The sequence below is a fragment of the Brienomyrus brachyistius genome, chromosome 9, assembly GCF_023856365.1.
Source record: "Brienomyrus brachyistius isolate T26 chromosome 9, BBRACH_0.4, whole genome shotgun sequence".
Taxonomy (NCBI): domain Eukaryota; kingdom Metazoa; phylum Chordata; class Actinopteri; order Osteoglossiformes; family Mormyridae; genus Brienomyrus; species Brienomyrus brachyistius.
The window spans coordinates 7,389,932-7,415,844 of NC_064541.1; the positions used below are offsets into that span (position 1 = coordinate 7,389,932).

Here is a 25,913-nt window from a genome sequence, read left to right on the forward strand (position 1 = left end):
ATCAAATTCACAACACTGATGCTCGCATACAAAGCAAAAAAGGGTCTGGCACCATCCTATATAAAAGACCTCATCACACCCCATACTGCACCCCGATCTCTCCGATCCTCCAGCACTGCTCGACTGGTCCCACCACCCCTCAAGGCACAAGGACGACACACATCTCGGCTCTTCTCTGTCCTGGCACCTAGTTGGTGGAATGAACTCCCCCTAGATGTCCGAACAGTGGAAACCTTGGCTGTCTTCAAGCGACAACTCAAAACTTTCCTTTTTCAGAAATACCTGAACTAGTACTCTGTATTCTTACCCAGCTCTTTTCCTTGTGTGTGTGTGTGTACAAAAAAAAAATTGTTGCACTTTCTCAACAGAGTATTCAGATAGATGGTATTCATTGCCTGGGTCTAGTACCGGAAAAATTCATCGCAGCGTCTTGAAGCACTTATGTAAGTCGCTCTGGCTAAGGGCGTCTGCCAAATACTGTAAATGTAAATATTACTCCTGCTCTAGCTCAATCGCATTAGTTACCTGTGAAATACACGCTTTGCTATTTGTTTTTAAGCATTCAATGGATTAGCCTCACAATCTATTAGTTCCGTATTCAGCACCCCAGTGACTTAGGTCATCGACATTCAGACCTGCTCTATTGTACTATATCTAAATTAAAGACCCACCTTTTTTCTCTTGCTTTCACCTCAGTTTGAGGTTTTCTTGTTATTGTCAAGTCCACCATTAAGTTACTTTTATTCATTTTAATGCAAACAGGCTCAAACCTGTAATGTTAACATCACTATAGAAACTGAGAGCCATTTTGATAATGTTCATCTTATTGGGGGGGGGGGGGGTTATGCTCTGGGAGGCCACTTAAATGAAAAGACCTATTTGGAAGAACATATATAATAAGTGCTTCTCTTAGAGGCAGTTTTACTAGCATGTGGATCTGTAAGACAGCCCATGTTTCATGAAATATGAACACCCCATGAAGGAGGAAAAACTAGATGAGCCGGCTTTAAAGCCATACAGAGGTACTGGGGGAGCCCGATGAGTCTTCACACCGCACTGCATTTTCACTGAGATGGTGCAGTGACAGCTAGATGTCTCTCCACGGAGCCAGGGCGTGTGGCCCCCAATACGGCCTGTAAACCGGCCCTGGAGGGCAGAGGAGGAAGGCCCTCTGTGGACCATATGCAGAAACTGGCCACCGCCCAGTGACCTTAACCGCTACACCCCCTGCTCACAGTCAGAGGTGCATTGTGGGTCACCCACAGCTTGGGAAGACAAACCCACAAACACAAAAAATCTGAAGACAGATGAAAAGGGCCACAGCTTAGAAGAGCTTTTTACACAACATTTAATTTGGGACATGATCATACCTATACAAGTCTTTCTGAGGACAGGACCCAGCTACTAAGCGGTACAAAGACACCATCTCATTATTGTTCTTCTGAGTCAGTACGTGGTTTGGTCCAGTAACACGGTTCAGAGTAGTGGTTTGTTCTGACCTCGAGCAATAATGGTGGCAGAACACATGCAGTCTATTACACGTTTACATCCGGATAAGACGACAGTGACAGCTTTTTAAAACACATGTAGCTGATAAGGCTCCAGGATACAGTTACACAGTGACAGACGTCACTGCTGGACGGGAGAAGCACCACATATTTACACCCCTATTTACACACTTCAGAAGGAGGGGAAAAAAACAAAATCCTTTTTGTTGTGAACAAGCTGCCATCTACAGCTTTACATATTTTTATTTATAAAACAAATATTTACATATAGCTGCAACATATAGTTTATTGCCAATGCCCTTAAAATATATCCCCTATATTCTCATGTGCCTCCGATTTCAAGGCTGCAGAGTCATGCACCTCTTTTAGGAGAGAGCCTGAATGAGGGAGTGAATAAACAAATGAAGGAGCGAGCGAATGAACATACAAACGAAAGTACGAACAAACAACCCAACAATAGAACACTGGCCGGAGGCAACATGATCTCGGCCTCTTTCTCCCGGCAGTGATCCTGGGGGCCGTAGCTCTCAGAGGGACTTAACAGCACTCCTTATAAAACCTAAAACTGGAAACGTTACATGTACAGACATCCCTTTAAAACGTGCCTTTAAGAAAACTACAGTACAAAGAGATGATTAAGAAAAAGATGGGGTTACACTGGCAGAGGTGCTGATTATTTACCTGGAGTTGGAAGGTTGTCGGAAACTGGAGAGGCAGGAAACCATTCACGTAATTTGACAGCAGTTCCTAATAGGGGGGCTAGATTTTCCAAATCAAGATTCTACCTTCTTGACCCCCACCTCCCCTGTTTTTGTGATCTCTTGAATGCCTTCTGTTTATTTTAAATCCTTCAGTACATTTGACGGTGTTCAATGCCCTGTCACCTCTATACAGCCAGGGTGACGGCTTTGTCTGTGTGCCCATCCCACCACTGGGCTGGACCCATTAATACTAAGACGGAATTGGCACGCGCCATGCGACCATCCAATACTGACAAACTCCTTCCTCTAGAAGACCACCCACCTCATATGATGCTGGGTTTAAAGACTGCATTGTTAGGAAGAGAGCCTCCTATGCTGGTTCATGTGATGCCCCAATTAAGTGTGTGAGTGTCTCTGTCAATGTGACCTCTCCCCGGGTACAATGCTTAAGGAAGCACCTAAATTAAAGTGTAAATCTATTTGATTGTAAGATGGGATAAACATTTAAAATCACGACGTCTATGTCCCTGAAGTTAAAAGCAAAGATTGTCTGCGTGCAACAAGTAAAAGCACCTCAGGGTAAAATTAAAAATTCAAAAAAACCTGATTTGCTTAAAATGACTTGTGTACACCCCTCTTAAGATTCAAAGGGGTACATTTAAAATGATCAATGATTCTTATCGGCTTTACGACTTTCAGCCATCGCCGCCAGCCCCTGCCACAGTCACCCAGACGGCGAGCGCTGCCAAGACCATAATTTGCCAACCCTAAGTGCTTTCCCTGGACCCGCCGAAGGTGCTCTCTGTTCTAGACACCTGACCTCACCCCCTTATCATTCAGTTTCACCGTGTCTTTCTATAGAAGTCTACCTTTCATCAAACTGTGACAAGATTGCCCCAAAGCATTTGTATGAAGGAAACAAACAAATAAACGAACAATCATGTCGGAGGGTGGGGGCAGTCAAAAAGAAGCAAAGCTAACGAAAATGAAAACACTCTTCTTCTGGGAAATGCCGTCTTACACACTGAGGGTCAGACAGGAGCCAGGAAGCTGAGAAGACAAACCGATGAAAACTGGCGGGGGGGAGGGGTCACTCGTGGCCACTGAGAGAGGTCTACCAGACCTGCTACAGACGGTGGGGGGTTCTGTCCGACCTGCTGCGGTTATATGACCTGACAGCAGCTGGCCTGGCTGGAGGTGTACAGCAGCCCGTCGCTTGGATGGTGCTGAATGTTCACAGAGATGGTCTTCTCACACAGAGGTAGCTGTAGGACGCTGTTCTTCAAGTTCATGTGAGTCTCCCTGGCCGCCAGGTCCAGCTCCCCGAGGGAGGCTGAAACGGGCACTCGGGCCAGAGCACCAGTGCCGTTGTGCAGCGACTCCCCGTCCAGGCAGCCCCCGGGGCCCACACACATCCTCCAGGAGAACTTCTCCTGCACCTTGACACCAGAGAAGCCCTGAGGGTCTATGATCAGCTTGGCCATGTCTGCCGCACCCAGGGGGCGGAGCTGCGGGCCAAGGCACAGTCTCATAAGCTTCAGGCTCTCCACCAGCTCCCCAGCCGCCCTAGTGGAACTCCGGGTGGAGCCCGAGGCGGCCTTGCTGCTGCCACTGGAGCAGTTGGATGGGCTCCCCTGGCCCTTCCCCCCGCCACCTCCCGTCCCGCCCCCAGCACCCCTGTCCGGCCCCTGTCCGGCATCCCCAGGTGGCTTGCCCTGCCCGCCTCCACTGCTCCCACCCCCGTTACCCCCTGGGTTGCCTGGAGGGCCCTCGCTGCTGTCCCTACGGTTCCAACTGTAGCTGAAGCCCGTGTCCTTGTCCAGTCGGCGCCGGTGGCTCTCAGAGTCGTCGTCGCTGGTCTCCGAGCTGGAACAGCTAGAGCCGCGGCCCTGGCTCTTGCGGCGAGGGAAGCGCTTGTGCGCCGTGCCTGGCGAAGCCATGCTCATCTTCAGCCGGCTCAGTTTGGGTGGCAGCCCCTCATCCATAGCGAAGTCGTCGTCTGACTCGCCCTCCTCCTCGAAGATCTGGTTCAGCACGGGGGCGCTCTTGCGTGACGTCAGCCGGTTGGTGACGCTTGAAGGCTTGCGGCGCAGCACCACCTGCGTCGGCAGTGGTGCTGGCTCCTGCTCTTCCTCTTCCTCCTCATCCTCCTCCACCCTGAAGAGGCACGTGCGCTGCTTGGCCGTGGCACAGGCCCCGCCTGGCTTGAGAGCGGCAGGGGCTGGGGGCAACTGTGGTAGCAGGCAGCCTCCAGGGGGCACCGGCAGGGGCTCACCAGGGTCCTCTCGCCGCCCCAGATCCAGCAGCCCCTTGGCACGGTGCCCATTCAGCAGGTTCTCAGCGCTGCGAGCTGGTGACTGGGGGCCACCCGCATGCGAGATAGATGATGCTGCCAGGCTGTCCTCGATGTCCTGATGCATGTCGATCTTCGTTGGCCACGATTGCCTGTGGAGGATAGACACGCCTCGCATCACATGACACCTTCACCCCACAGACCAGAACACCATCCCATACTAAACACTCAAAGTGTCAGCGATCGTCAGACATGGATAAACTAATCTACAGGTCCTCCAGCATCCTCCAGCTGACACATTGGTGAAGCCCAATAACGGTGATGAGTAGATGAGGCCTGGCTTAGTTCCTTACATCACACATTCTTTAGAATGATTCTTTAATGTCCTTGTGTGAGGGAGGGATGGTGCCCTAATGGGTATTTTCATAGACACAGCTATTGTCACCATGATCAATCTGACTCCACATAGGCCACTCGAGTCAAAGGACTCCCCCTTATGTACTCTGGGAGGCTCCATCTGGCCCGGTGGTATTTACTGGTAAAAATGAACGATTTACCACCTGACAAAGTGCCGGCTAGCCAAGGTTTGACAGTGCGACCCCTCTGGGTGGCCAGTACCTGAACTGGGCCTTGATGTTGCTTGGGCTGGACGAGCGGGTGTGGACCTCTTTCTCCTGCTTCTCCTTCAGGATCCTCTCGGCCAGCAGGTAGTATGTGGCCGTGATGTGGTTGTACTTGTCTGTCTCTAGGGCCCTTGTGACACAGACAGAGGTAAAACATCAGGACTACAGAGTGCGGGAGCAAAGGAGATCGCAGAGATCGGAAAGTGATCAGGAATGAGGCATGATATCGGGTGCAGCATAGCCTCCACATACACACGGCCAGACTTCCGAGGGGGTGATGCTCATGTGGCCCCTTCCCAGCAGCCACTACTCTGAGGTCCAGGGCAGCAGATGGTAATTACAGTGGTTTTAAATCGCATCCCAAGGGGACGAAGGATGAATACTTAATCTGCAGAATGACCTTGGCATCTGAAGTTACTCAAGGCTGTCTTTCAGAGTTCATACCAAAATGTTGGGGTGGGGGGGGGGCACACAATAATTAGAGATGTTTAATTAAGACAGCGATCCTCTAAGGTAACGGGTCTATCCCTCAGAGTTCTACATTTCAGCAGATGCAGCATTAATGACAGAAATTAAAATGTTTACATCAATATGCCACAGTTTAAATGTAAATAGGGAAGTAAACTTCATCCTTCACCAAAATGTATTGCTAACATGCTAATAAGCACACGGCTCACCCGGACCTTTGCCAGCAATGGTAAGCAGAGCTACAGATTTGAAAAGAAAGGTCTCACCCCCCCACACTGAAGGGCCAAACACCATGAGTGTTAATGTGCCTGCTGAAAATATCACTTTTACTAGCACTGTGTGCTGTTTCTCATAGGAGTGGGGTGGTGGTGAGGTGGGTGGGGCTGCATAGCCTCGCAGAGCAGAGGTGTCGGATTTGAACTCGGCCCTGAACATGTGCTACTCTCACTGCAGAGAGAGTATTGCAAAGACGTGCTATACTGGTGCATCCATATAGCAGCTCCCGTGGCCATGCGCGTGTGTGTGCGCATGTGTGTGCGCGTGTGTGTGCGCATGTGTGTGCGCATGTGTGTGCGCATGTGTGTCTGCCATCCTATCCCTACTTTGGTTACAGTGTAGGGCGAGTGCAGTCGAGGCCCTTACTCAATGATGGCCTCGCGGTCAGCGATGTCACCCAGCACCATGCGCTGGATGATGCTGTTGTGCTCCTCCTCAGACAGGTTCCTGTGGGACACCAGTGGGATGTTGTACTTGGTGGCCGGGGAGGGGTCCACACCCTGCAGCCATGGGTGCCGCTCGATCTCGTCCAGCGAAGCGCGCCGTTTGGGGTCCCTCTGTAGCATGCGGTTGATCAGGCTGCCAGGGAAGGGGTAGGGGTGTTAGGGATCAAGGACGAGCTGCTCAGAACCAGGCTCCCCCAAGCATTTACAGCCCTGAGCATCACGTCTGATAACAAATGATCAGATGCTTAGTACCAAGCAGGCGTGGATGAGCTGTTTCTATCATATGACAGTCTCATTCAATTAAATTTTACAGTGCCTTTCACAGCACTTTTCTAAGAGTGTGTGCCAATACATAGTTACTAAACTAAAATTAGCCCGGGTTCGTGGGCCAAGCAGTGTGTATCCAGTAGGTGCTCTGCTCAAGGCATCATTTTCCCCACACCCTTCAGTAAACTGACCCACGCGGCTTACATTTCTGCAGCTACAGAGGCACACTGCATGTCGTCAGGGGTACAGGCTGCCAGCTCTGCCCCCCGGCGACAATCACGAGGCTGACAGGCCAGGGGAGTTTCCCAAGGTTTGACCCTAAGCACATTGGGCAGTGGTGGCTTAATGGTTAGGGGAAGCACACTTGTAATCGAAAGACTGCAGGTTCGAATCCCCGACCAGCAAGGTACCACTGAGGTACCCTGAGCAAGCCCCCAAGCCCTGCTCCCCAGGCGCTGAATTAGCTGCCCCCTGCTATGTCACATTGTCACATATGGGTTAAATGCAGAGGACACATTTCGTTGTTGCGCACGGTGTGCTGTGGTATGTCAACAATGACAATTGATCACTAAATCCTAATATTCTACATCGAACAAAGCATAAAGTGCAGAGGGCAGAAAAACGCCGATGCCCCACCCCCATATTAGTACTGCCCTACAGGGATGAGGGCCAATCGGCACAGACCACCCCCCCTCCGAACCTCGTGCCCACGGCCAGCCCAATGCTATTCTCCTCCTCGGCCGTAGGGGTAAGGAGAGGGGCTTCCCACTGGATATTTATAGTTCGCGTCACTGAATTTTCCAGCCCTTAGCGGCCAGTGACTCATGCCGCATGTAACAGAACAAATGCAGTGAAATGTTTACAGTGGGGACAAGGAGTCATCCTCCAGCTTTGCTCTCCATTCTTCGATGACCATTTATTCAGCCCAGAGGGGGGTGCACACTTGCCCCTCACTCACCCAGGGTGGCAATAACTCTGTGAAAAAAGTCACACTTTGACTCTTCCTTATCAGACCTAAGAGACAGTGTGTGTATTAGCATCAAATTTAAAGGATGTATAATAGAATATTTAAACAGTCTTCGTTGGTCTGTAGAGTTTTGCAGTCAGGAAAAAACTCACTGACCAGGGCCCCTCAGCTCTGTGATGATCACATGCTCAGAAGGGAAGTTCTGTGGACATTCATGACCTGTACTATAAAGCAGCTTAGCTCTCACCCACACATCCACACACACACATACACACCTACCTACAGAAAACGCTTGTTGGCAGAGGGCTTTCGTAAACACATCTGCTCATTAGCAAGGCATTAATCGGAGTTCCTCATGAGACGGAAAGTCATCCGTCTGTGACCAGTGCCTATGACAGAGAGTGCCGTTTTCAGCTAAATGGAAGAGAGGACCGGTCTTGGCCTGATCGGATTACCAGCGGCCTCACTGGGGCCCCAGCCCCGGCCCCAGTTGACTCCCACCATGCACCTGACATGCGGCTAAGGCAGTCGGCATTGTTCACTCAAGCCCATTTAAGGAATCCGTGAGCTACCAATACCCCTGGGCTCTTGATATCCCCCAGGCAGCCTGCTTGTTATAAGCCTGACTGTTTTACAGAGATGGGGAAGGTGGCAGGTTTGGGACAGAAAGGACCACTGGCAGTAAACACAGAGTGGGGAGATACAGTCCTCATGCACAAATTGCTCATGGATTAAATAAAAAAAAATTCAATCAACCATGGTGAAAAGGGGGGCAGTTATTCTTTTCAAATGAAATCAAAACACTAAAAAACTGGCAGCCAGAATTATAAATAGATCTGTACACAAGAGACATTCAGATCTGTAAACAGAAAGCATTCCTAGGGATTCGATGAGATGAAATGGAGTAAACACTGGAATTCAATTAAAACCGGGAAGCTCCAAGGAGATGGGAAATCAGGATGGTGGGGGGGGGGGGGGTACTGAGGCACCCCTTGACAATATCAATAACTGGCTGTCTAAAAACTGGATGCTCAGTCTGCTGGCCAGATTTAATAATGAATTAAATACATGTCGCAGGCTGTATAACTCTCGTGGGCCGGCACTTTCTTGCCACTTGCCCCATGTTTTACCATCCCATATTGGAAAATAAAATGCTGTACTCCATTTTGATCTGATACAGGATGCAATTTGTGGACTGCACAATTGATCCCCAACCATCCCTGCTCAGCAAATTTAATCATTATCAAGGCCTTGGTGGGGGCCCTTATTTTTTCAGACTGGAAGGGGCTAACCTACATCTAACCTGAGGAAATCCCACATCCTCCACTATGCAAAATGTCTGTCCATCTAATGCAATAACCTCCATTATTTTAGAACTTATTCCTTTAGCTCTGGTGCTGCTAACTTTTAATACTGATAAAGTTCAAATGTCAATATCAGCCAAGATTTACACATCGGACCGATTCAGATAGCCTCATGGAATACTAAAACATGGGAAAGTGCGTCCAGGACGAACATGCCCCAAAGTGACCCCGTCAGTCCCAGGTGTCTGTCGCAGAGGTTCATTGCTGACGAGGACGGGCAGAGTTACAGTCAGCGTGGGGGGTATCTAATGGCCTCCCCAAAGCCTCTGTGACAAAAGGCTTCAAGAAGCTGGCCTACCTGATGTCAGCACTGCCAGCGTGATCTTTATCGGCAGTTTACTGTAAATAAAGTGCATCTAAACCAGTAGGAGAACGATTATTAAAAGATAGACAAGGTTCTACTAATGGTGTCACAAATTCTCTCACACTGTTCCAGTTCTGAAATGGGAACAGGACAGCCTGCATCATGACCATCTCTCAGTCTGTAACAAGGGTCCTGCCACATGCACAAAGCCAACAGGACATAGCCTGAAGTCAGGCCCACCTGAGGCTGTTGCTCACAGCCACCCAGCCAAGCTACAAAAGGCCAGACGTGGCATGTGAATACGGGGGCCCGCAGGCAGTGTCACCTCACATAAAAACAGATCAGAAACAGAATAAATTAACAGAATACCAATAAGTGGCTGCATCATTTAATCGTAATCCACTGCCATGAAAACACACAAATCAGTACTCCATGAGACGACAGCTCTTAGGGTTGTAATGGTACACAGATCGGTCATGTACAGCTTGGTACATCATTTTTGGTTCTGTAGGCACAGTTAAACAAATTAATACATTTCTTGATATGGGTGGAATCTAAATTCACAAGAAGATGTTTAACATAGAAAACAGTAGCATATGTGTGTATAACTGTATAAATGACGCAGGAATGGATCACAACACACGCAAGTAAAGTGCCTGTGGTCGACAATAGTGAAAGGTGTTTCATTAACAAAAAGACGCTGAACCAAATTTAGTAACTGGTTTTAGGTGTGCTTCTCGCTACAGATATGCAAACATACCCGGCAGTAGAGAACATGGTATTTAGTTCATTATGATTGTTATGATGTTATATTTTTGATTTTAAAGTTTATTTCACGCACTTTTTACAAATAAGCATCTCTTAGGTTTTGTTATTCAGACACATCAACAGACACTGTCGTTGGTTTACAACTGTTCCTAATTGCGTGTGTATTTGCCGTTTAATTAATAATTAATTTCAAAAGAAATTTTGTTTTCCCTCTGGTACCAAAATTGCACCAAACTGTGAACCAAAAATTGAGGTTTAGTGTACCGCAACACCCATAACAGCTGTCTTACAGTGATTAGGATCATCCATTAGTGTTTAGCTGCAAACATTCGACTGGTTCCTGAACCGAGAATGGCACCTTTGAGGCACTGTATCCATGACACACTCCCCAGCTTGGAGCGTTTGAACCGATAACGAAAGTAGTGATTGACAGATAATTATATCCAGACTGTAGGAAAAAAGTCGCCATGCAGCCAGATGTGCCAAGAGGTAATCAAGGGAAAGACAGGTTTTTCCACTTGGGGCACTTTTGTACTGCACCAGGTACTGAACTTTTGGTACTTCACAACAATACCAAAGTCAAAGTCAATGGTACTTCTTGTGTGTTGGTTTTCCACCGCTGCAAAGAAAACTGGCACCAGTGCATTATGACATCACAACACGAGGCGGGGTGCTTTGTACGGAATTTAGAAATGGCTATTATATTATAGGGCTGGGCGATGCGCAATACTAGTATCGACATTGCATGTTTAGTACCAATTGCAAGGACCACAATAGTCAGCTGGGTTGTGAAGCTTTTTGCATATCTTTATACTGTTCTGACATTATTCAAATACAGTTCCGGTGTGTGTGTGTGTGTGTGTGGGGGGGGGGGGGCGGTTAAGTTTCTCTAAAACATTTTTTACTGTCATAGGAAACAAAACTTAGCAAGCTTTGACATTTTTATGATTAACCCTTTTTAAGTTTACCTAGTATATGTTAAAAAAACCCATTTTAAAGTTTACCACCACTACTTTTGCGTGAGTTCTGCATGCAAATAAGCATCTCTTAGGTTCTGTTATTCAGACACATCGACAGACACTGCGTTTGGTTTACAGCCATAATCATGTTGCTGTTTAAATCACTCACAGATTGGTTTGTGAGAAATACGGCTTACATTTGTCATTCCATCCAAATGTGGGTGAATCAGTTCTTTCAACCAGATCAAAATTAAAGCTTGGATTTATTCATTTGTCAGTGCATCTAATATTATTGCTTATTATTTTTTTTTTATTTTGAAGGTTATTTGCATAACCAATCGACAATGCACACATTTACAAATCCCGCCCAAAGTACAAAGACAATACCCCAGTTGCTTTAGTAGTTCGGTACTAGTACTGCATCAGAAATCAATGGAAAAAGGAAAGTACAAATGTTTTTAGTATCAAAAGTTTGGTACCTGGTACAGTGGGAAAGCGTCCTAAAATGAGGTTTTTAGCATACAGCTTATTGGAATACAAAACTACATTAAATCATCAGTTAAGAATTACACAGTGTGTGATATACACATCACAATTATTGACACACCACATGTATGCTGGTGACAGGACGTGTATGTGGGCGAGAGGACTGGGCCACTTACTCTCTGCAGTCACTGGAGATGTGAGAGGGCACTGTGTACTTGCAGTCCATGATCATGGTCAGGGTCTCGCTGTCGTTGGCCTCCTGGAAGGGCGGCTGGCCGCACACCAGCATGAAGAGGATCACGCCCAGGCTCCAGATGTCTGCAGCGGGGTGGAGATCAGAGATGGTGCATTGTGTGATCCCAGAGTGTCCAAAACCCAGGCGCTCGGATCAAGCAGCACCAGCACCACCCGACACGCCCTATTTGCTTTATTAAAGACGTACTGTGATAGCTCAGAATGCATGAACACTTATCCATATCACTCTTAAGGATGGCTGTTTTTAATGCATCATTATAATAGAGAGAAACAGAAAATGGAGGATTACATTTTATGTACTTGTTACATGATCTCAATTTCACTCAGGCAAAGAGAAAAAGTGTGGTCATCATTTAAGCATCTTCCTTATAACACAGAAATGCTCAGAACAACAATGCATGTCATTATTTGTTATGAAGTGAGCTCTCTGTTTTGAGATGGAGTGTAATTCCAATCATTCTCATGTTTCATGGGCTGACAATGTCCTTGTAACCTGTTGTAAGAGGAGCCACCACCAAACACCAAGCCCCATGCCAATACAATGAGCACACGAAACTGGGAACTAATTTTCACAGTCCTTCATTTTTCCATAAAAACGAGTCACACTTAAATCCCACCGAAAAGAAACATAACTTAGAGAAAGAACAAATCGCTTCTAATGACCCAGTTCTGGTAAAGGAACCCGCAGTTTGTGCAGGTACACCGTGCTCATCTGAGTCGGGGGTTCTGGGAGTCAGGAGAAAACAGAAGCTATGGCTAGATGGACAAAAACGGCAGGAGCCAACTGATCTGCAATAATGTGGGTCACCTGACGTCGGCTCACCACTGTCTCATATCCCACGCCACTTGCTTGACCAAACCCCTGTGGATCATTCAAAGTGTCTGAAAAACACCAGGTCATGGACATTCACCAGACACATGCAGCCTCATCGTGGGCTGCCATGTGTCAAAGATCCGCAATACACACACACAAGCTCAGAGAAAGGTCTTTTGTTTGGCTCAGCCGCCCCCCCCCCCCCCCCCCCCAAAAAAAAGCATGGTGTCCTCACGCTGGGAGTTTAAAAGTAGTTCAGCACAGCTGTTCGCCCTGAAAGATGACATGCGACTTCTGTCTGCGGCGGGAGCTCAGGCTACGGTAATTATCAATCCCATCACAGTCAGCCTCTGGCTCCTCCTGCTCACCACAACAGATGCACTGCCGCATTGCTCAGCCAGTTACGATGCTTTGATTAAGCCGCATTCCTGATGTGCTTACATGCAGCAGACATGTGCAAGGAACCTTCCTTCCATTCAGGCTTCTATAAAGATGGGGAATCGTGCTGGCATCAGAAGACATCCTGGATCACTAGCCAGGGACTGATTCACTGAGAAGCTAGATAAGGAGACGCAGAAGAATGAGGAGGGGAACAAGGGAGCCAAGGAGGTGGGGGATAGGAGTCACCTCAGGGAACTGACAAAGGTAAGACCCATTCCCTAAAAACAAATTGAATGAGTTAATGACATTAACCTGGAGTTTCGGTGACCTCATTCACCTCTGCCAGGGTATGCAGATTACAGATCTGATCACCAGTGATCATTGGCACGCAACTCAGTCTGACTAGGCTTAACCAAACCACACCACAAGGATAACACTCTCACAGCTTATGGATATTTCCAAGGCATCTCCACCAAGTTCTGCACCAGCATGTGCGCGGCAGTCACCTGGTTACCATGGGGTCAGCTCCGGCTTGCAGATCACACTGACCTTCCAATGCTTCACAGTCAGGAGAAGCTGTGCTAAACCTCTCAGGTCAACCTCCGAATGCTAGGGCATCGCCTCCTTCCACTTCGGCTGTCACCACCTGCTCCAAATTCTCACTCAGGACCACAGACCTCCCAGAACCCGTGAGGCACCAGAAGTCCCCCCTCCACCACACACTGCCCTCCCCCCCTCGACTGCTCAGTCCACCTGGATGTCAGAATCAACTGAACAAGTCCCTTAAATCATTTTCGAAGGAAGCACATACATTTTCATGCCAGCTGACATGGCCATGATGGCAGAAAGGCAGGCCGAGAAGAACACTGGACAAGTAGAGCCATTGTTAGAGACATTGTTATTGCCAGAAGACTCTCTGCACCCCCAAAGCGTTCCATCAGTCAGCACGTAGCCCATCGGGACCCAGGACCCTTAAAAAAATAACTCCGTTAACCTTATGAGCAGCCCCCTTCTCCCAACACAGGTGTGACTTCTACTGAGGACCAAGAGTACACCATTCCAACAGCTAATGAACATGGCCGGCTCTGCCAGGGCACAGAAGCACTGGTTGCTTTGGTTAAAACACCAGATCCCAGACTAACTGTGTGTTGTTTACGGTGATGAAAAAGCAGCTCAGCAGAAGATGGATGCATTTAAAGCTATGAATAAACATGGGGCTTATCGTTCACTCAGAACTGAATTAGGGCATTTTCATATTTTGAGTGGCTTTTTACCCTTCATGAAGCACGCCCTGAAAGCACCAACTAAGAAAAAAAAGCAACCACTTCCCTGCTCTTTTTCTGATGGGGGGAGGGGGCCATGGCCACAGGCAACCCAAAAAAATGACACATAATATGTTTATCACAGACTGGAGTCTGGCTTTCATGTTTCTGGCATTTTACGTGAGTATTTCCTGCATGGATTCATTGCGAAGGTTTCAGCTGCACTGTATGACCCTGTCTGGTCGAGCATTAAAGATCATAAAAGCTAAGGGTGAAGCCAATAAGAACCACAGAAAGGGTGTCAATGAAAGCAAGCTTAGGAATATGTAATGAATTTAGATAATTAAAAATCCCCAATCAGACCTGCCTCACTCGGTTTTTTCCACACATACAGCAAAAGACACAAAACGGAAGTGAGCAACGTGTGGGTAAATCCATGTGGCTCACGGGTCCGGCTAAATGATGCCCCTTTCCAAAACACAGATGTGTAACGTTCTTCAGGCTCCGTTTATGTTCTGAAGGGAAGACAGAAAGGGAATCGACTATCAAAGATGTACAAGGTGCTTTAGGCTAAAAGCCGCTCTACAAACGCATGGGAAACGAAACAGCGATGCAGCCGCACCAGTGCTGTGTATCTTAGAGCATAAGAAGCCCTGTCGAAAGCCAAAAGGCTCCAATCGAGTCCAATAACAGGCTCCTTTATCACGCCTCTGCAGCAGCGCACGCTTCCGCTAAAGAAAGTCACTTTATGTTAGTGGTATGGAGACAGCGAGCACACCCCTGTACCGCTCTGGGGGTTATAATGGTTTGGATGAGTGCTGAAAACTGGCTGCTGGTAAATTTAGAAATACTTGTCAGCTCAAACTATAGCCAGTCTGAATTCAGGAATTTACTTGAGAGGATTCTAATGACATCCCAAGTTAAACACACTGATGTGAAGTTAGGATGCCTTCCAACTGCTGTCCAGTGAGCAGCTTTGAGGTTTCTGGCCAATACTCTGCTAGGGAAGACAGGCACTCTGTCAAAATACCCAAAATGGGAAGCTGGGTGTCCTTGGCAGAGCGTTCCAGAGTAGAAAAGAGCTCAGCTGTTATGAGCAGTAGCTACTGGGCTCACAAACCGCAGACTCCTTCATGGCCATTGGTAGGAGTTAAGATCCCATGCCTGTTCAAAGTGAATTGATAGAAACGAGGGATGCTTGGGAATTAGATCAAGGTTTGTTGCCTTTCTGCCTTTTATGCATCATAAAGCCAAAATTTCCACAAGCATCCTTGAAAAAGCCAAGCCATTTTCGCATGTATTGCAAAGTGGCTGTCTAGCAGTAATGCAGGATGACAAGGTATAGCCTCACGGTCATCTCTATGAGTGTGTAAAAAGGAGGATGATAAGAGATTTGTGTAAAAAAAGCACATGAAAATGTACCTGCATTTGTACAAATTGCAAATAAAGCTTCATTTCATTGCCATCTCAAAACAAAGAGGCATTCTAGAGCATTAATTAAACTCTGTCTGATACCGGGTGCGGCAGGGCGGAGATGCATTTTCTGGACTGAGCCCAGTCTGATGGAACGATCAGAGCAAAGGATCAGAATCTTGTGCCTCATGTTAACCACAAATCACGAGTGACAATGGAAAACAGTGCACAAAACGTGCCCCGTTTGGAAAAAGTATCAGCATAATCAAGATTTAGGTGTTAATGTATAAACTTGGGCCCAGCTTTGGTCAACTGCATCACAAAGCCAGGGTTTCAACCGCAATTCCTACGGTTGCAGCTCTGCACATACAGATTCTAATTGCAGCCGTCGCATACCTCAGGGCAATATTAGGGGCTGTGGGTCGCCCCCTTTTTCCTGAGAGGAGGAACCTCCATAGGTACAGGTAGCTCAGGCATCAGGACTCCACGTGTGGGTCAGCCCCTAATACACCTGATTTCCCACCTCCCTCAGACACTCGGGTACCATAATTGATTCCCCAAGACTGTCCTCAAGGTGGGGCTACTTCTTTAGGCACTATTCAGCAAGACATCACTGCTGTAACAGCAAGAAGAACCGCGGATGTCAAACATCAGCCAGGCCACCTGCTGGCCAGCTACGCGCAGCATATGCGCCACAGCGGTGGCTTAATCAGCGATTTGCAGATCTGTCGCCTGGCAACATCTACACTGCAGGAACTCTGATGACGAGCCAGCGAGGTACTGACCTCAATCCACATGGACGCTTCCAGACTGCTGTGCTCCGAAGACTCTCAAATCCGCATTCGGATACCACACACCAGAATGATGCCAATCTCACGCCCGTAACATGCATTTGATGAGTATATGAAATACTGATGGGAAACAGGGAATGTTTTTTTAGCCCCAAAGCTAATGCTGAAATGGGTAATACAGCTACTTAAAGATCCCATTAAGTGAAACAATTATGCAAGAGACAGATCAGTGCCTCAGAACTTTACTTCCACGGCATCTAGAAAGGGTCACAAACATCAAAAGAACTGTACCTTAAAAAATGAGATACTAATCAGAGCCTGATCATATTTTGTTCTTATACAAATCACACCTTTGTCAGCCTTCATAGGACACCATTATTAGTAATACCATTCCGAGTCAGAGCAGCTAAAGGTTATCAGCTGTCTGTATGTATGGTGATATCCTACTGTCCGGTTAAAACCACAGTAAACTTACGAAAAAGAAAGCCAACCGGAACAGAATGTAATAACAGCTTCTGTCAAGGCTGATGCTCTTTTGCCCGTCATCTCTGTGGACAGATTCTTGACCCCCACGAAATCTACATCTCCATTGCTGCTTTGTGGCTGCTACTCCCATAGTAACAGGACCTAGTTACAGCATCTGGATCGAACAAGGACAGCTCACTCAGTATGGAAACTGGAATACTTCTGACTCATAATAATATTAAATTTACCCAGTCAGGATAGTTATTTAATTTCATACAGCCTTTCAATATGGAACTTTTTTCCATGATAACAGAGCAAAGCCTTGTGCAAATCCATTCAGAGCAGTGTATTAACACACCCAAAAACATGCCCTTGTATAAGCCTTACAGAACTCAATGATTTTTTTTTATTAAATGTGACATTCTCAGGTCATTCCAACATTCATCCCAGGAAGACACCAGCATGCCTCATCATGCTGGAAACTGCAGCGGTGGCAGCAATGTGACGAGCAGGGCCGTGGAAGCAGATTTGCATGTAAATTAAACAGCGACTCAATCTGCTTGAAGAAAATCTGTAGGAGCAGCAGACGCATCTGGAGAATGCCGGGATGTGATTTCATCCTCAGATGGACTGGCCGCCTCAAGTCTGTGTGACAGGCTCCTGCTCCCACTCCTGCTTCCAGATGGTCTGTTCAAAATCCAAAATAAATTACCCGAGTTTTCTATTTTTAAACCCACTGCGAAAACATTCAGCGTTCAACTCGAGTGAAATTTTGGAAGCCAGGGTACTGAGTGAGGGAAGTAACATGGTGGGAATTAGATCACGGTTGGTTGGTTCTGCAAAACACACGAAAAATATCTCTGGTGGCAGAGCATGAAGTTTCAAGCTGAATGAAAGCTGAATGAGACTCGCCAGAGAGCATGGGAGATTTGTTCTGTGTGATTTTTTTTCCTTTTGCAAGCCCGAGGCCCTTATTTCTTAAATCTACTATGTAGTGTTTGATGTACCACAGCAAGTTGCATTTCTACCAAGATAATCAAATCAACTCTGAATGTGAAAACGGCAAAAACACTAGTATTTAAAGTTTTAAATTAAGCTCACCCTACACTAAGTTCACATTATGCAAGAAACATTTATACATTTGAATACCTGACTTCGACCATTGTGAAATTTTCTAAAATTATGTTTTTGTCGCAAACTGTTCTTAAGATTCAAAGAAACTACTAGGATTTCTACATTGGGGTCCCAGCTGGTCAATACAAGCATCATGGCAGGTTTTGCTCAGTGGTTTAACTAATGCAGGTTTCCCCCCACCACACGGTGGGGTGTCAGTTGGGGGTAAAAGTGTTACAGCACGTGGCTGGATTATTCCCGGCCTTCTTGAAAGAGGTGAGGGATTGACCAGACCTATCAGCTCTTCTTACTTTCACTTTCACAATAGCAGACATTCATGGGTGCCCTTCAAGCTTGTTTCTAAATGTAAATCTTCATTATAATAAAATAATTTGTACTTAGCAAGCCAGAGATTGCTAAAAGACAACTCATCATCAGTGTCTGAATAAGAAGCAGTACAAGCACATACCTCACAGCTATGACACTGTGTTAAAGACATCATTCCAGTCGAGTATGGGATGCTTTAACCAGTAAGTCAGACTGCTGAAACATACAGAGGGTCTGGCACAGGATTGGTGTGGTGCCCAACACACCAGCTGGTCAGAGATTAAGGTGTGATTGTGCAGGTACAACTGATCTGTCTCAAGGGATATACAGGTTTACATAAATACTAAAATAGCACCATTTATTTTGATATGGTTGTCAACCTTTGACTAAACAAAGTGACATTTGAACACGAGTTCTGCATCAGTGCAAGATTTTCAGTAGGGCTCATGCCTGGGCTGTAGTGTTTCAACAGAGAGCAGGAACCAAAATAAAGAGGAAGTGAATTCTTGTACCCATCAGAAAGGGGGGAAACACATATCAAAGTGCAGGTGTAGAAAACCATAAAAGGTTAAAATTTCAACATTTCTGCCCTCTGGGAACACCAGTAAAGCACACATTTGAGATACATTACTGGAGTGACGCAAAACTGCGTCATTCCTACACTGCTTGTTCTACCACATACCTTACCCTTATCTCAGCTTCCTCCAGGACGGCAAGATCGCGGCTCTAGTCAAAAGTACAAAAGCACGGCAGCTGTCAAAGCTCAAATGCTTCACATCAGATGCAGACTCCATACACACAAAGCTAGACAATCTAAAATATTCAGGATTACATTTAACGCTAACACTGATATAAAATATAAAACCAAAAGGAAGGAAAAGATTGAACCAAAGGTCAGTTACAAACACGTCTGTGTTCACGCCCCACGTCATGACGCGTGTTAAACTGCCAAGATAGCAAGCTTTCTCACGGAAAAACACCAGGCAGACAGTCATGCAGGATACTTACAGTGAAAGCGCTTAACATTATCTCAGCACTCACATGAATTAAAATTTGCCTATATTGTTATGATATTTGTACAGTTACTGACAAACCTTCAGTCAGGCCTTCAGGATCACCAATTCACAAATACAGTTTTTAAGCAGAGACTTAATCCCCCTGCAGCTGCTCCACATTAGCTTTTGTTCAGCATCCTTGAAATCTTAGTGTCAAACATAAACAGCTAAACCATTTCCCAGAAACAATTCAAGTTCGATGAGAAACAAATGCAAGTGGGTGTCTGTGACCCAAGAGATTCTACTTTACAACATTTCAGCAACACCAAAAAAAAGGTTACTGTCCCTTGAGTGTACATGGAAATGTTAAGGACACCTCTCCAACTGAAGCAATGGCAGACAACTTACTCAACATTATTCTGTGGTACATAAGCACCCCCCAAACCCTGATGCCTTATGAAAGCACACTAATAAAGAGCAATCCCCTTTGTTCTTCATCACTGACAGACGCACACATACATTCCTCCCACACACTTCATGCGTCACAGCCAACCTCCATTGACAGAGTGGGATTCCAGAGTGAGACATCGTAGCTCATTTCATGGTAAACAAACACACGCAGGTTGCTGGGAGATCTTTGTTGTCTTGCTCAGTGAACGTGATTAGTAGGACCAAGGATGTGTAGATTGAGGGGAAGAATGTGGAGAGGGAGGCAGGAACATACTCCTGCTCTGATTAATTCAGATTTTCTCATTAAAGCTCTCATTCAAGAGTCTATAGGGCACTGATTTCACACCAAACTATGACCAAGTACAGGGAAATTCTCAGATGGAGAGCAAGACATCTACAGTATATTGTGCCATACTGTCAATCAGTCACTGAGATCTTACCCACAGCCGGCGCATCGTACTCGTCCCCCAACAGGATCTCTGGGGCTGAGTAAGCTAGGGAGCCACAGCTGGTGGTCAACTTCTTTCCAGGCTGGAATTTGTTGCTGAACCCAAAGTCAGTGAGCTTCACCAGGCCCTGCTTCTCAAAAAACACCACATTCTCGGGCTTGAGGTCGCGGTGCACCACGTGCAGCCGGTGGCAGTAGGAGATGGCGTGCACGATTTGAGCAAAGTACCTCTTGGCCAACTCTTCACTGAGGCCCTCCTCGTGCTTCATGATGTAGTCGAACATGTCGCCGCCATCACCCAGCTCCAGGATAAGGTAGAGCTTTGTTTGCGTGTCAATGACCTCGTAGAGGCGCACAATGTTGGGATGCTGCACCAGCTTCATGCAGCGTACCTCTTGGAAGAGGTGGCCTGTAGCAACCGAGTCCAGCTTGGTCTTGTCAATGACCTTGACCGCTACCTGCTCCCCTGTGAAGACGTGGCGCGCCAGCTTGACCACTGCAAAGTGGCCGCGGCCCAGAGTTTTGTCCAGGTCATACAGCCCAGCGATCTTGCCATCATAGCCGCGCTTGAAGCCTGCCATGGCCAGCCTTTGGTCCGTGGTCACAGGCAGATCAATGGGTTGAGGAGTAGCTTATTTCCAAACGTCCGTAGCAAGCAGGGATCCCATGGTACCAGCTTTGAAGGAGCCCTGGGTTAAGGGGATGAGAATAAGGAGAAAAATGCATCACACAATATCCCTATATTAAACAAACAGTTGGTGAGATCACAAGCTAATCATGCCTCTCTACTTTGAATCCTTGCCACTCCGCACACCTACAACTGACCACGAGAAACCAGCAGGGCAGGAGGAGATTTTTGATTTAAACATGAGTTCCTGATACAATGAGACAGCAAAGAGCATGTGGTCCAATTTCCACGAATGATGGATACAACACTGCTCTTATGCTGTCAGCTACCCACTGATGCAAGATAAACTAGCAAATTCATTTCAGCAGCAGGGGATTACTTTAAGGAAATAAGGCATGCTTGGGGATGGAGAGGAAGCACAATTACATGACACAGCATTGGGAGGACAGAATGGAGGCTTCATTTAAGTTGGGACTGGAGACTTAACATGGTGATGGGGAACAAAAGTAAGACATAAGGAAGCAAAACAATCACTGAATCCTGGGAGATGATACAAGTCTTTAGTCAACGGGGGAATAAAAGGTCTATGCAATGTAATCAGCAATAAAATTTACATGAAGCAATTGAATGGGCTTGTTACCAAACCTCTTCATGTCCCTGGGGCAACCACATCCAAACCACTCAAGCCCCTTCTTATGACTCCATATTGATCATTGAAATCTGTTTGCATCCTGTTACAAAGACCGAATGCAAGGCAAAAAACATAGATCTCAAAATATTGCAATTAACAAGAAAGCCAAACAGGAATCAAACTTGGCTTTCAGCTCATGACACACTGAGGCATAAGCAGGAAGGTTACATGCTCACGCACCTCAGCTATGACAGGTATTCACGGCCGCACAAGAACCAACAATGACCCGCCTCAATGGAATCCTCACTTCAAGTCAGTTCAGCTCAAGGAACCGGATGGAACCAGACTGCTCGACATCGCCCCACTACCGGGATGAGTTGTGCAACGGTAAGCTCGCAAGGCAAACGGCAGCTAGGGCTGCACTTCTACGACAAGCCCAAAAAGGAAAACTCTGTCTCTCTGTGGTACTTCAACTTGTGCTGAAGTCCCCCCAGCCCCCTCAAAGGGGATTAACGAATAAAATTAGCAGCTTGCACTGTCAAGTATGGCTATGGTGAAGTCCACTGACTATCAGGATTACATCTAAGGCCATTTTATCCACTAATACAGTTGGAAAATTACCTCTAACATGTAAAATAAAGTACTTTTCTGTGTGCAGTCAGAATCGACAATGAAACTTCCTCACATTTCACTTTCATGTGACAAGTAAGCCTCACTACAACAAGTGCTGCTCTAGTAATGTTGATTACAGATGACAAAACAAATCTTAAACCATTAAATATTGTATTCTTTTACAAGGATTACATGCAACTACCTCAACCATCTTAACACCTGGCAATAACCATTTACATTTCATATCTGGCCATTATGACCAGGAAACTACTGCTTTGCTGTAACAAAGTATAATTCAGAGAACAACAAAGCCACTTGCATCTCAAACTGTGAAAATGACCATGCAGTTTCACATAGAAAAGGATGTGAATCGATTGCTCTTTTTTGCAAATAAGTAATAGTCATGGGGGCACTGCTGTCCGGTGAGGTAGATGAAAAAAGCCAATTTACCAAAAGGCTGAATTCAATCAAATCAAACATAGAGCTGTCCAACAAAAACACTAACAGGCAAGGGGTGCAGCTTTCAGAACAGCACATTACATCTTGCAAGCCAGACCCAGTCAGAAACTCCTGGTGCTTTACTGAAACAGGAATAAACATGGACTTTATAAGACTGCCAGACCAATGCTGCATAAGGGGTTTTTTCTGCAGTCCAAAACAAAAAAAAATAAAAAAAAAAAAAAAAACTTTCCCCAAAATTCACACTGTATATGAAACAATTGCGACAGTATGTATATGGGGTTTAAGCATGTACATTTTCACAGGGCTCACCATCATTAAAACACGTGCCTTCATGTTTTGTTTTAAAGTCAAATTCACATTTGCCATTAGCACTCAAATATTATAAAGCTACCAAAAAAACAGCCAAAGCGACATATCTTAAGACCTGGTATCAGACCAGACTGAAGTTTCCAGCACACGCCATTGGTTATTTAACACAAAGTCCTACAAAAATGTAGAACTGGAGTGAAGCTGATAAATTATTTAAACAGCTGATAGAGTGGCCCAACTGGAGCTCAGTTTTCACACGCAAAACCCAGGTCAAATAAAAACAATGCAAGAGGTACAGTGATGAAGAACAAATAGCAGGCTTCAGTCCCAAGCTGGCACTAGTAAAGCTCTGGCTCATTGTGATACTTGTCTAAGTGAGTACACAAATAAATTCTGCACATCTTTAGATATTGTATTCCTGAGTAAGAAGACTGGATGGGACTTCTGCATCGAAGAAGACCATTTCAGGGTTGAAGTGCACATTTATTAAGAAAGCCCCTGAACAGAATTGCATCTCTGCAGAGAGAGAGAGGGCACCTGGCACCCTCTATATGACCCCAATGTGGTGCACTGTGGGAAAAATAAGTAAATTAAATAGAGGCATCCCCATTCCAGGCAAGAGCCCAGTCATCACATTAAACTGCGACTTCAGCATTCCTTCAGCCCAGTATCAGCATCATAACCACTAATCTGGCTGATCCCACACTACAGCATTTATGTGACAAGTCTCAAACTCAGAGAACCCGAGGGGAACCCTTGTTGAGTTGCTCTTTCTTCCAGATGCAACCTCATCTGGGTTCAAGGCTGGCCCCAGCTAGTGGGCATTTGTAGTGTACATATCCCTTGTTCAAAAACGCTGTCGTGTGTCTCATTTCCTGTCAGTATCCAGTGACAGACTGGCTTCATGTCCAGGTCACTCTGACCCAAAGACAATAACCTTTTATTAAAACTAAAACGACAAAGGGGCATTCTTGTCTTTATACATCTACACTGACATTATAAGGCAGTGTCAGAATAATAAAACAAATAGGTAAGAGCCACTGATTTGTCTCTTAAATGCCATAACAGATGAAAAGAAAATGTTTTATTAATTTTTAATTGCACACATGCACGTCTCAGAAGATCCACATCTCTCAACCAGGTCCAATACCTCTGGGGGACAACTGGGAAAGCTGTCCGGGGCCAGATGGAAGGTGTCGTGCATCATGGGGGCCCAGTAGAAGTAACTTCATCCCAGACCAGGGAATTATGCGAGGCGGAGTGGCACTCAGCTAACATAAGATTACAACACGTGGATAATGATTCGGTGGCAGCCGGATCATTAAAAACGGCTGGAGTCGTCCCGGGAGTGGAGCTGGACTCTTTCCATATGGTGGCAGAGAGGAGGACATTGTCCAAATTCCATTCGATAATGGACAACATCTCCCACCCTTTGCAGAAACTGGTGGCTGAACACTACTGAATGCCATCCTCCATCCCAGTGCACTATACAACCTCTCTCCTTTCTGCTGAACATCGAAATATACCAGGTACAGTTTCTATCCCTATCATTTATATTCATACCATGTGCACACTGTATAATTTGGTGGATAATATACATCGTACAGTCCTAGTTTTTTCCACAACCCGTATATAATTTTCCATGTGCACATCTGAGTGTATAATATGCTCCGCATTGTGTATAGTATAGGGTATAACACCTTACTGTGTATAATATAATATGTACAGTATTCTTTGCACAGCATATAATATAGCTCATAATATACTTGCACATTTCATCTTGATGGAACAAGTGGTATTTTATACATAGTATCTTCAGTTTATTTGCAGGAACCATATCTGTACAGTTTTAGTTTTAATTTGTCTTAGTCACACAACTGCACATTGGGTAATTTACTACAGTTATTGGTTTTCTGCTTTTACTTTTGTATTGGTTACTGTGATATTTTTGTATGACTACTTGTACTTGTGTTTTACTTTACATGCTTTCCCCTTGTTCTCCCTTAACTGGTTGTTGAGCAACTGCAACAAAAGTCATTTCCCTCCGAGGATCAATAAAGTTTTTCTGATTCTGAATTAAGAGGCCAGTCATAACAAAAAGCAGGACTGAAAGGACGGGGGCTGAAGAGATGTGACCTGCAAGTTTTTGGTGAGTTCCTGGAATGTTACCTCACTAGCATAATATATTCAAAAATATGTAATAGACAGATCTCCATGGAAACTGCTTTATTTCCAGCTTGCAAACAGACACGGGGTCCCTACATCCAGTTGGGGAAACTACAGCACTGAGAGCTGCATGGCAGAATGTTTAAAGAGATACACCGGCAGCGAAAATCCAAAACACCCAGGACTACACTGCAAGATTCAGCACCAGCTAAAGCGTGGATAGAGAAAAGGCTCCGGAGACGGGGCCGGGGGTGTACCCTGATGACAATGAGGATGCAATGGGGATGCGATGGGAATCCGCTGCCCGTTAGCATCCGTGCGAGCGGCTCCCCTTCCTGAGAAAACCACGGTTAACACGACAGTCGGGCCACCCCAGGTGTCATATCCAGGGGACTCTACCTCAGCAGTAAGACCCGAGAGCCGATTCCCATTACCAGGCTGTGCTTCGCAGAAAATGAGAGGGCCGCTGGTTAAGCGGAAGGCGGCAGGGAGAATGCCGCTTCGCGGCATGGTGAAGGGAAGCGACCAGGCCCGTCCGTCGCCTAGCCAACCTCCCAGCAGCCACCCTGCCTACCTGTCTCCCAACCCCGCGAGCAGGCGACCCCGTCCGCTATCCAGCCCGACGCCGCGGCCGCGATCAGCCGCCGCGCTTCTCTGACACAAAGCCCGAACGGCCGCGATTATCCACCTCGGAAATCACACATCCGCGGCCAGTTAGCTTCATATTAATCCGTTAAAAGACACCAAGAAGTGCTTACTCACCCCTTCCCCTGGAAAACGAGCAGGACCGACCATTTACCGAGGCGAATACGAAGGCGCACGCAGGCAGCAGAGCAGCCGGCGGAAGACCCGCTCTCGGCGGTACACACTGTGCTCGAGCGCGCTCACTCGCGGCGGTGTACACTGTGCTGAAGCGCGCTCGCTCTCGCGCTCTTCCTGTAAATACAGGCGCCGTCAGTCA

General features: G+C 46.4%; 1 protein-coding gene across 1 annotated transcript; it reads right to left on the reverse strand.

Moving 5' to 3' along the window:
• Positions 1 to 1,324: 1,324 nt before the first annotated feature.
• On the reverse strand, positions 1,325 to 25,913 carry LOC125749619 (SNF-related serine/threonine-protein kinase-like). The gene is made up of 6 exons (XM_049027043.1): positions 25,715 to 25,913; positions 20,137 to 20,833; positions 11,607 to 11,748; positions 6,236 to 6,448; positions 5,121 to 5,255; positions 1,325 to 4,654 (listed from the first exon to the last, which is right to left on the reverse strand). Exons 2-6 carry the CDS (start codon positions 20,723 to 20,725, stop codon positions 3,373 to 3,375), a joined length of 2,361 nt encoding a protein of 786 aa, XP_048883000.1. The 5' UTR covers positions 20,726 to 20,833; positions 25,715 to 25,913; the 3' UTR covers positions 1,325 to 3,372.

Excerpts from the sequence above, each read along its gene's own strand:
- LOC125749619 (XM_049027043.1), bottom strand. The coding sequence starts at position 20,725 with ATGGCAGGCTTCAAGCGCGGCTATGATGGCAAGATCGCTGGGCTGTAT. Across the intron at positions 5,256-6,235 it reads GACCGCGAGGCCATCATTGA|GGCCCTAGAGACAGACAAGT; the intron begins GTAAGGGCCTCG and ends CTGTGTCACAAG. Across the intron at positions 4,655-5,120 it reads AACATCAAGGCCCAGTTCAG|GCAATCGTGGCCAACGAAGA; the intron begins GTACTGGCCACC and ends TATCCTCCACAG.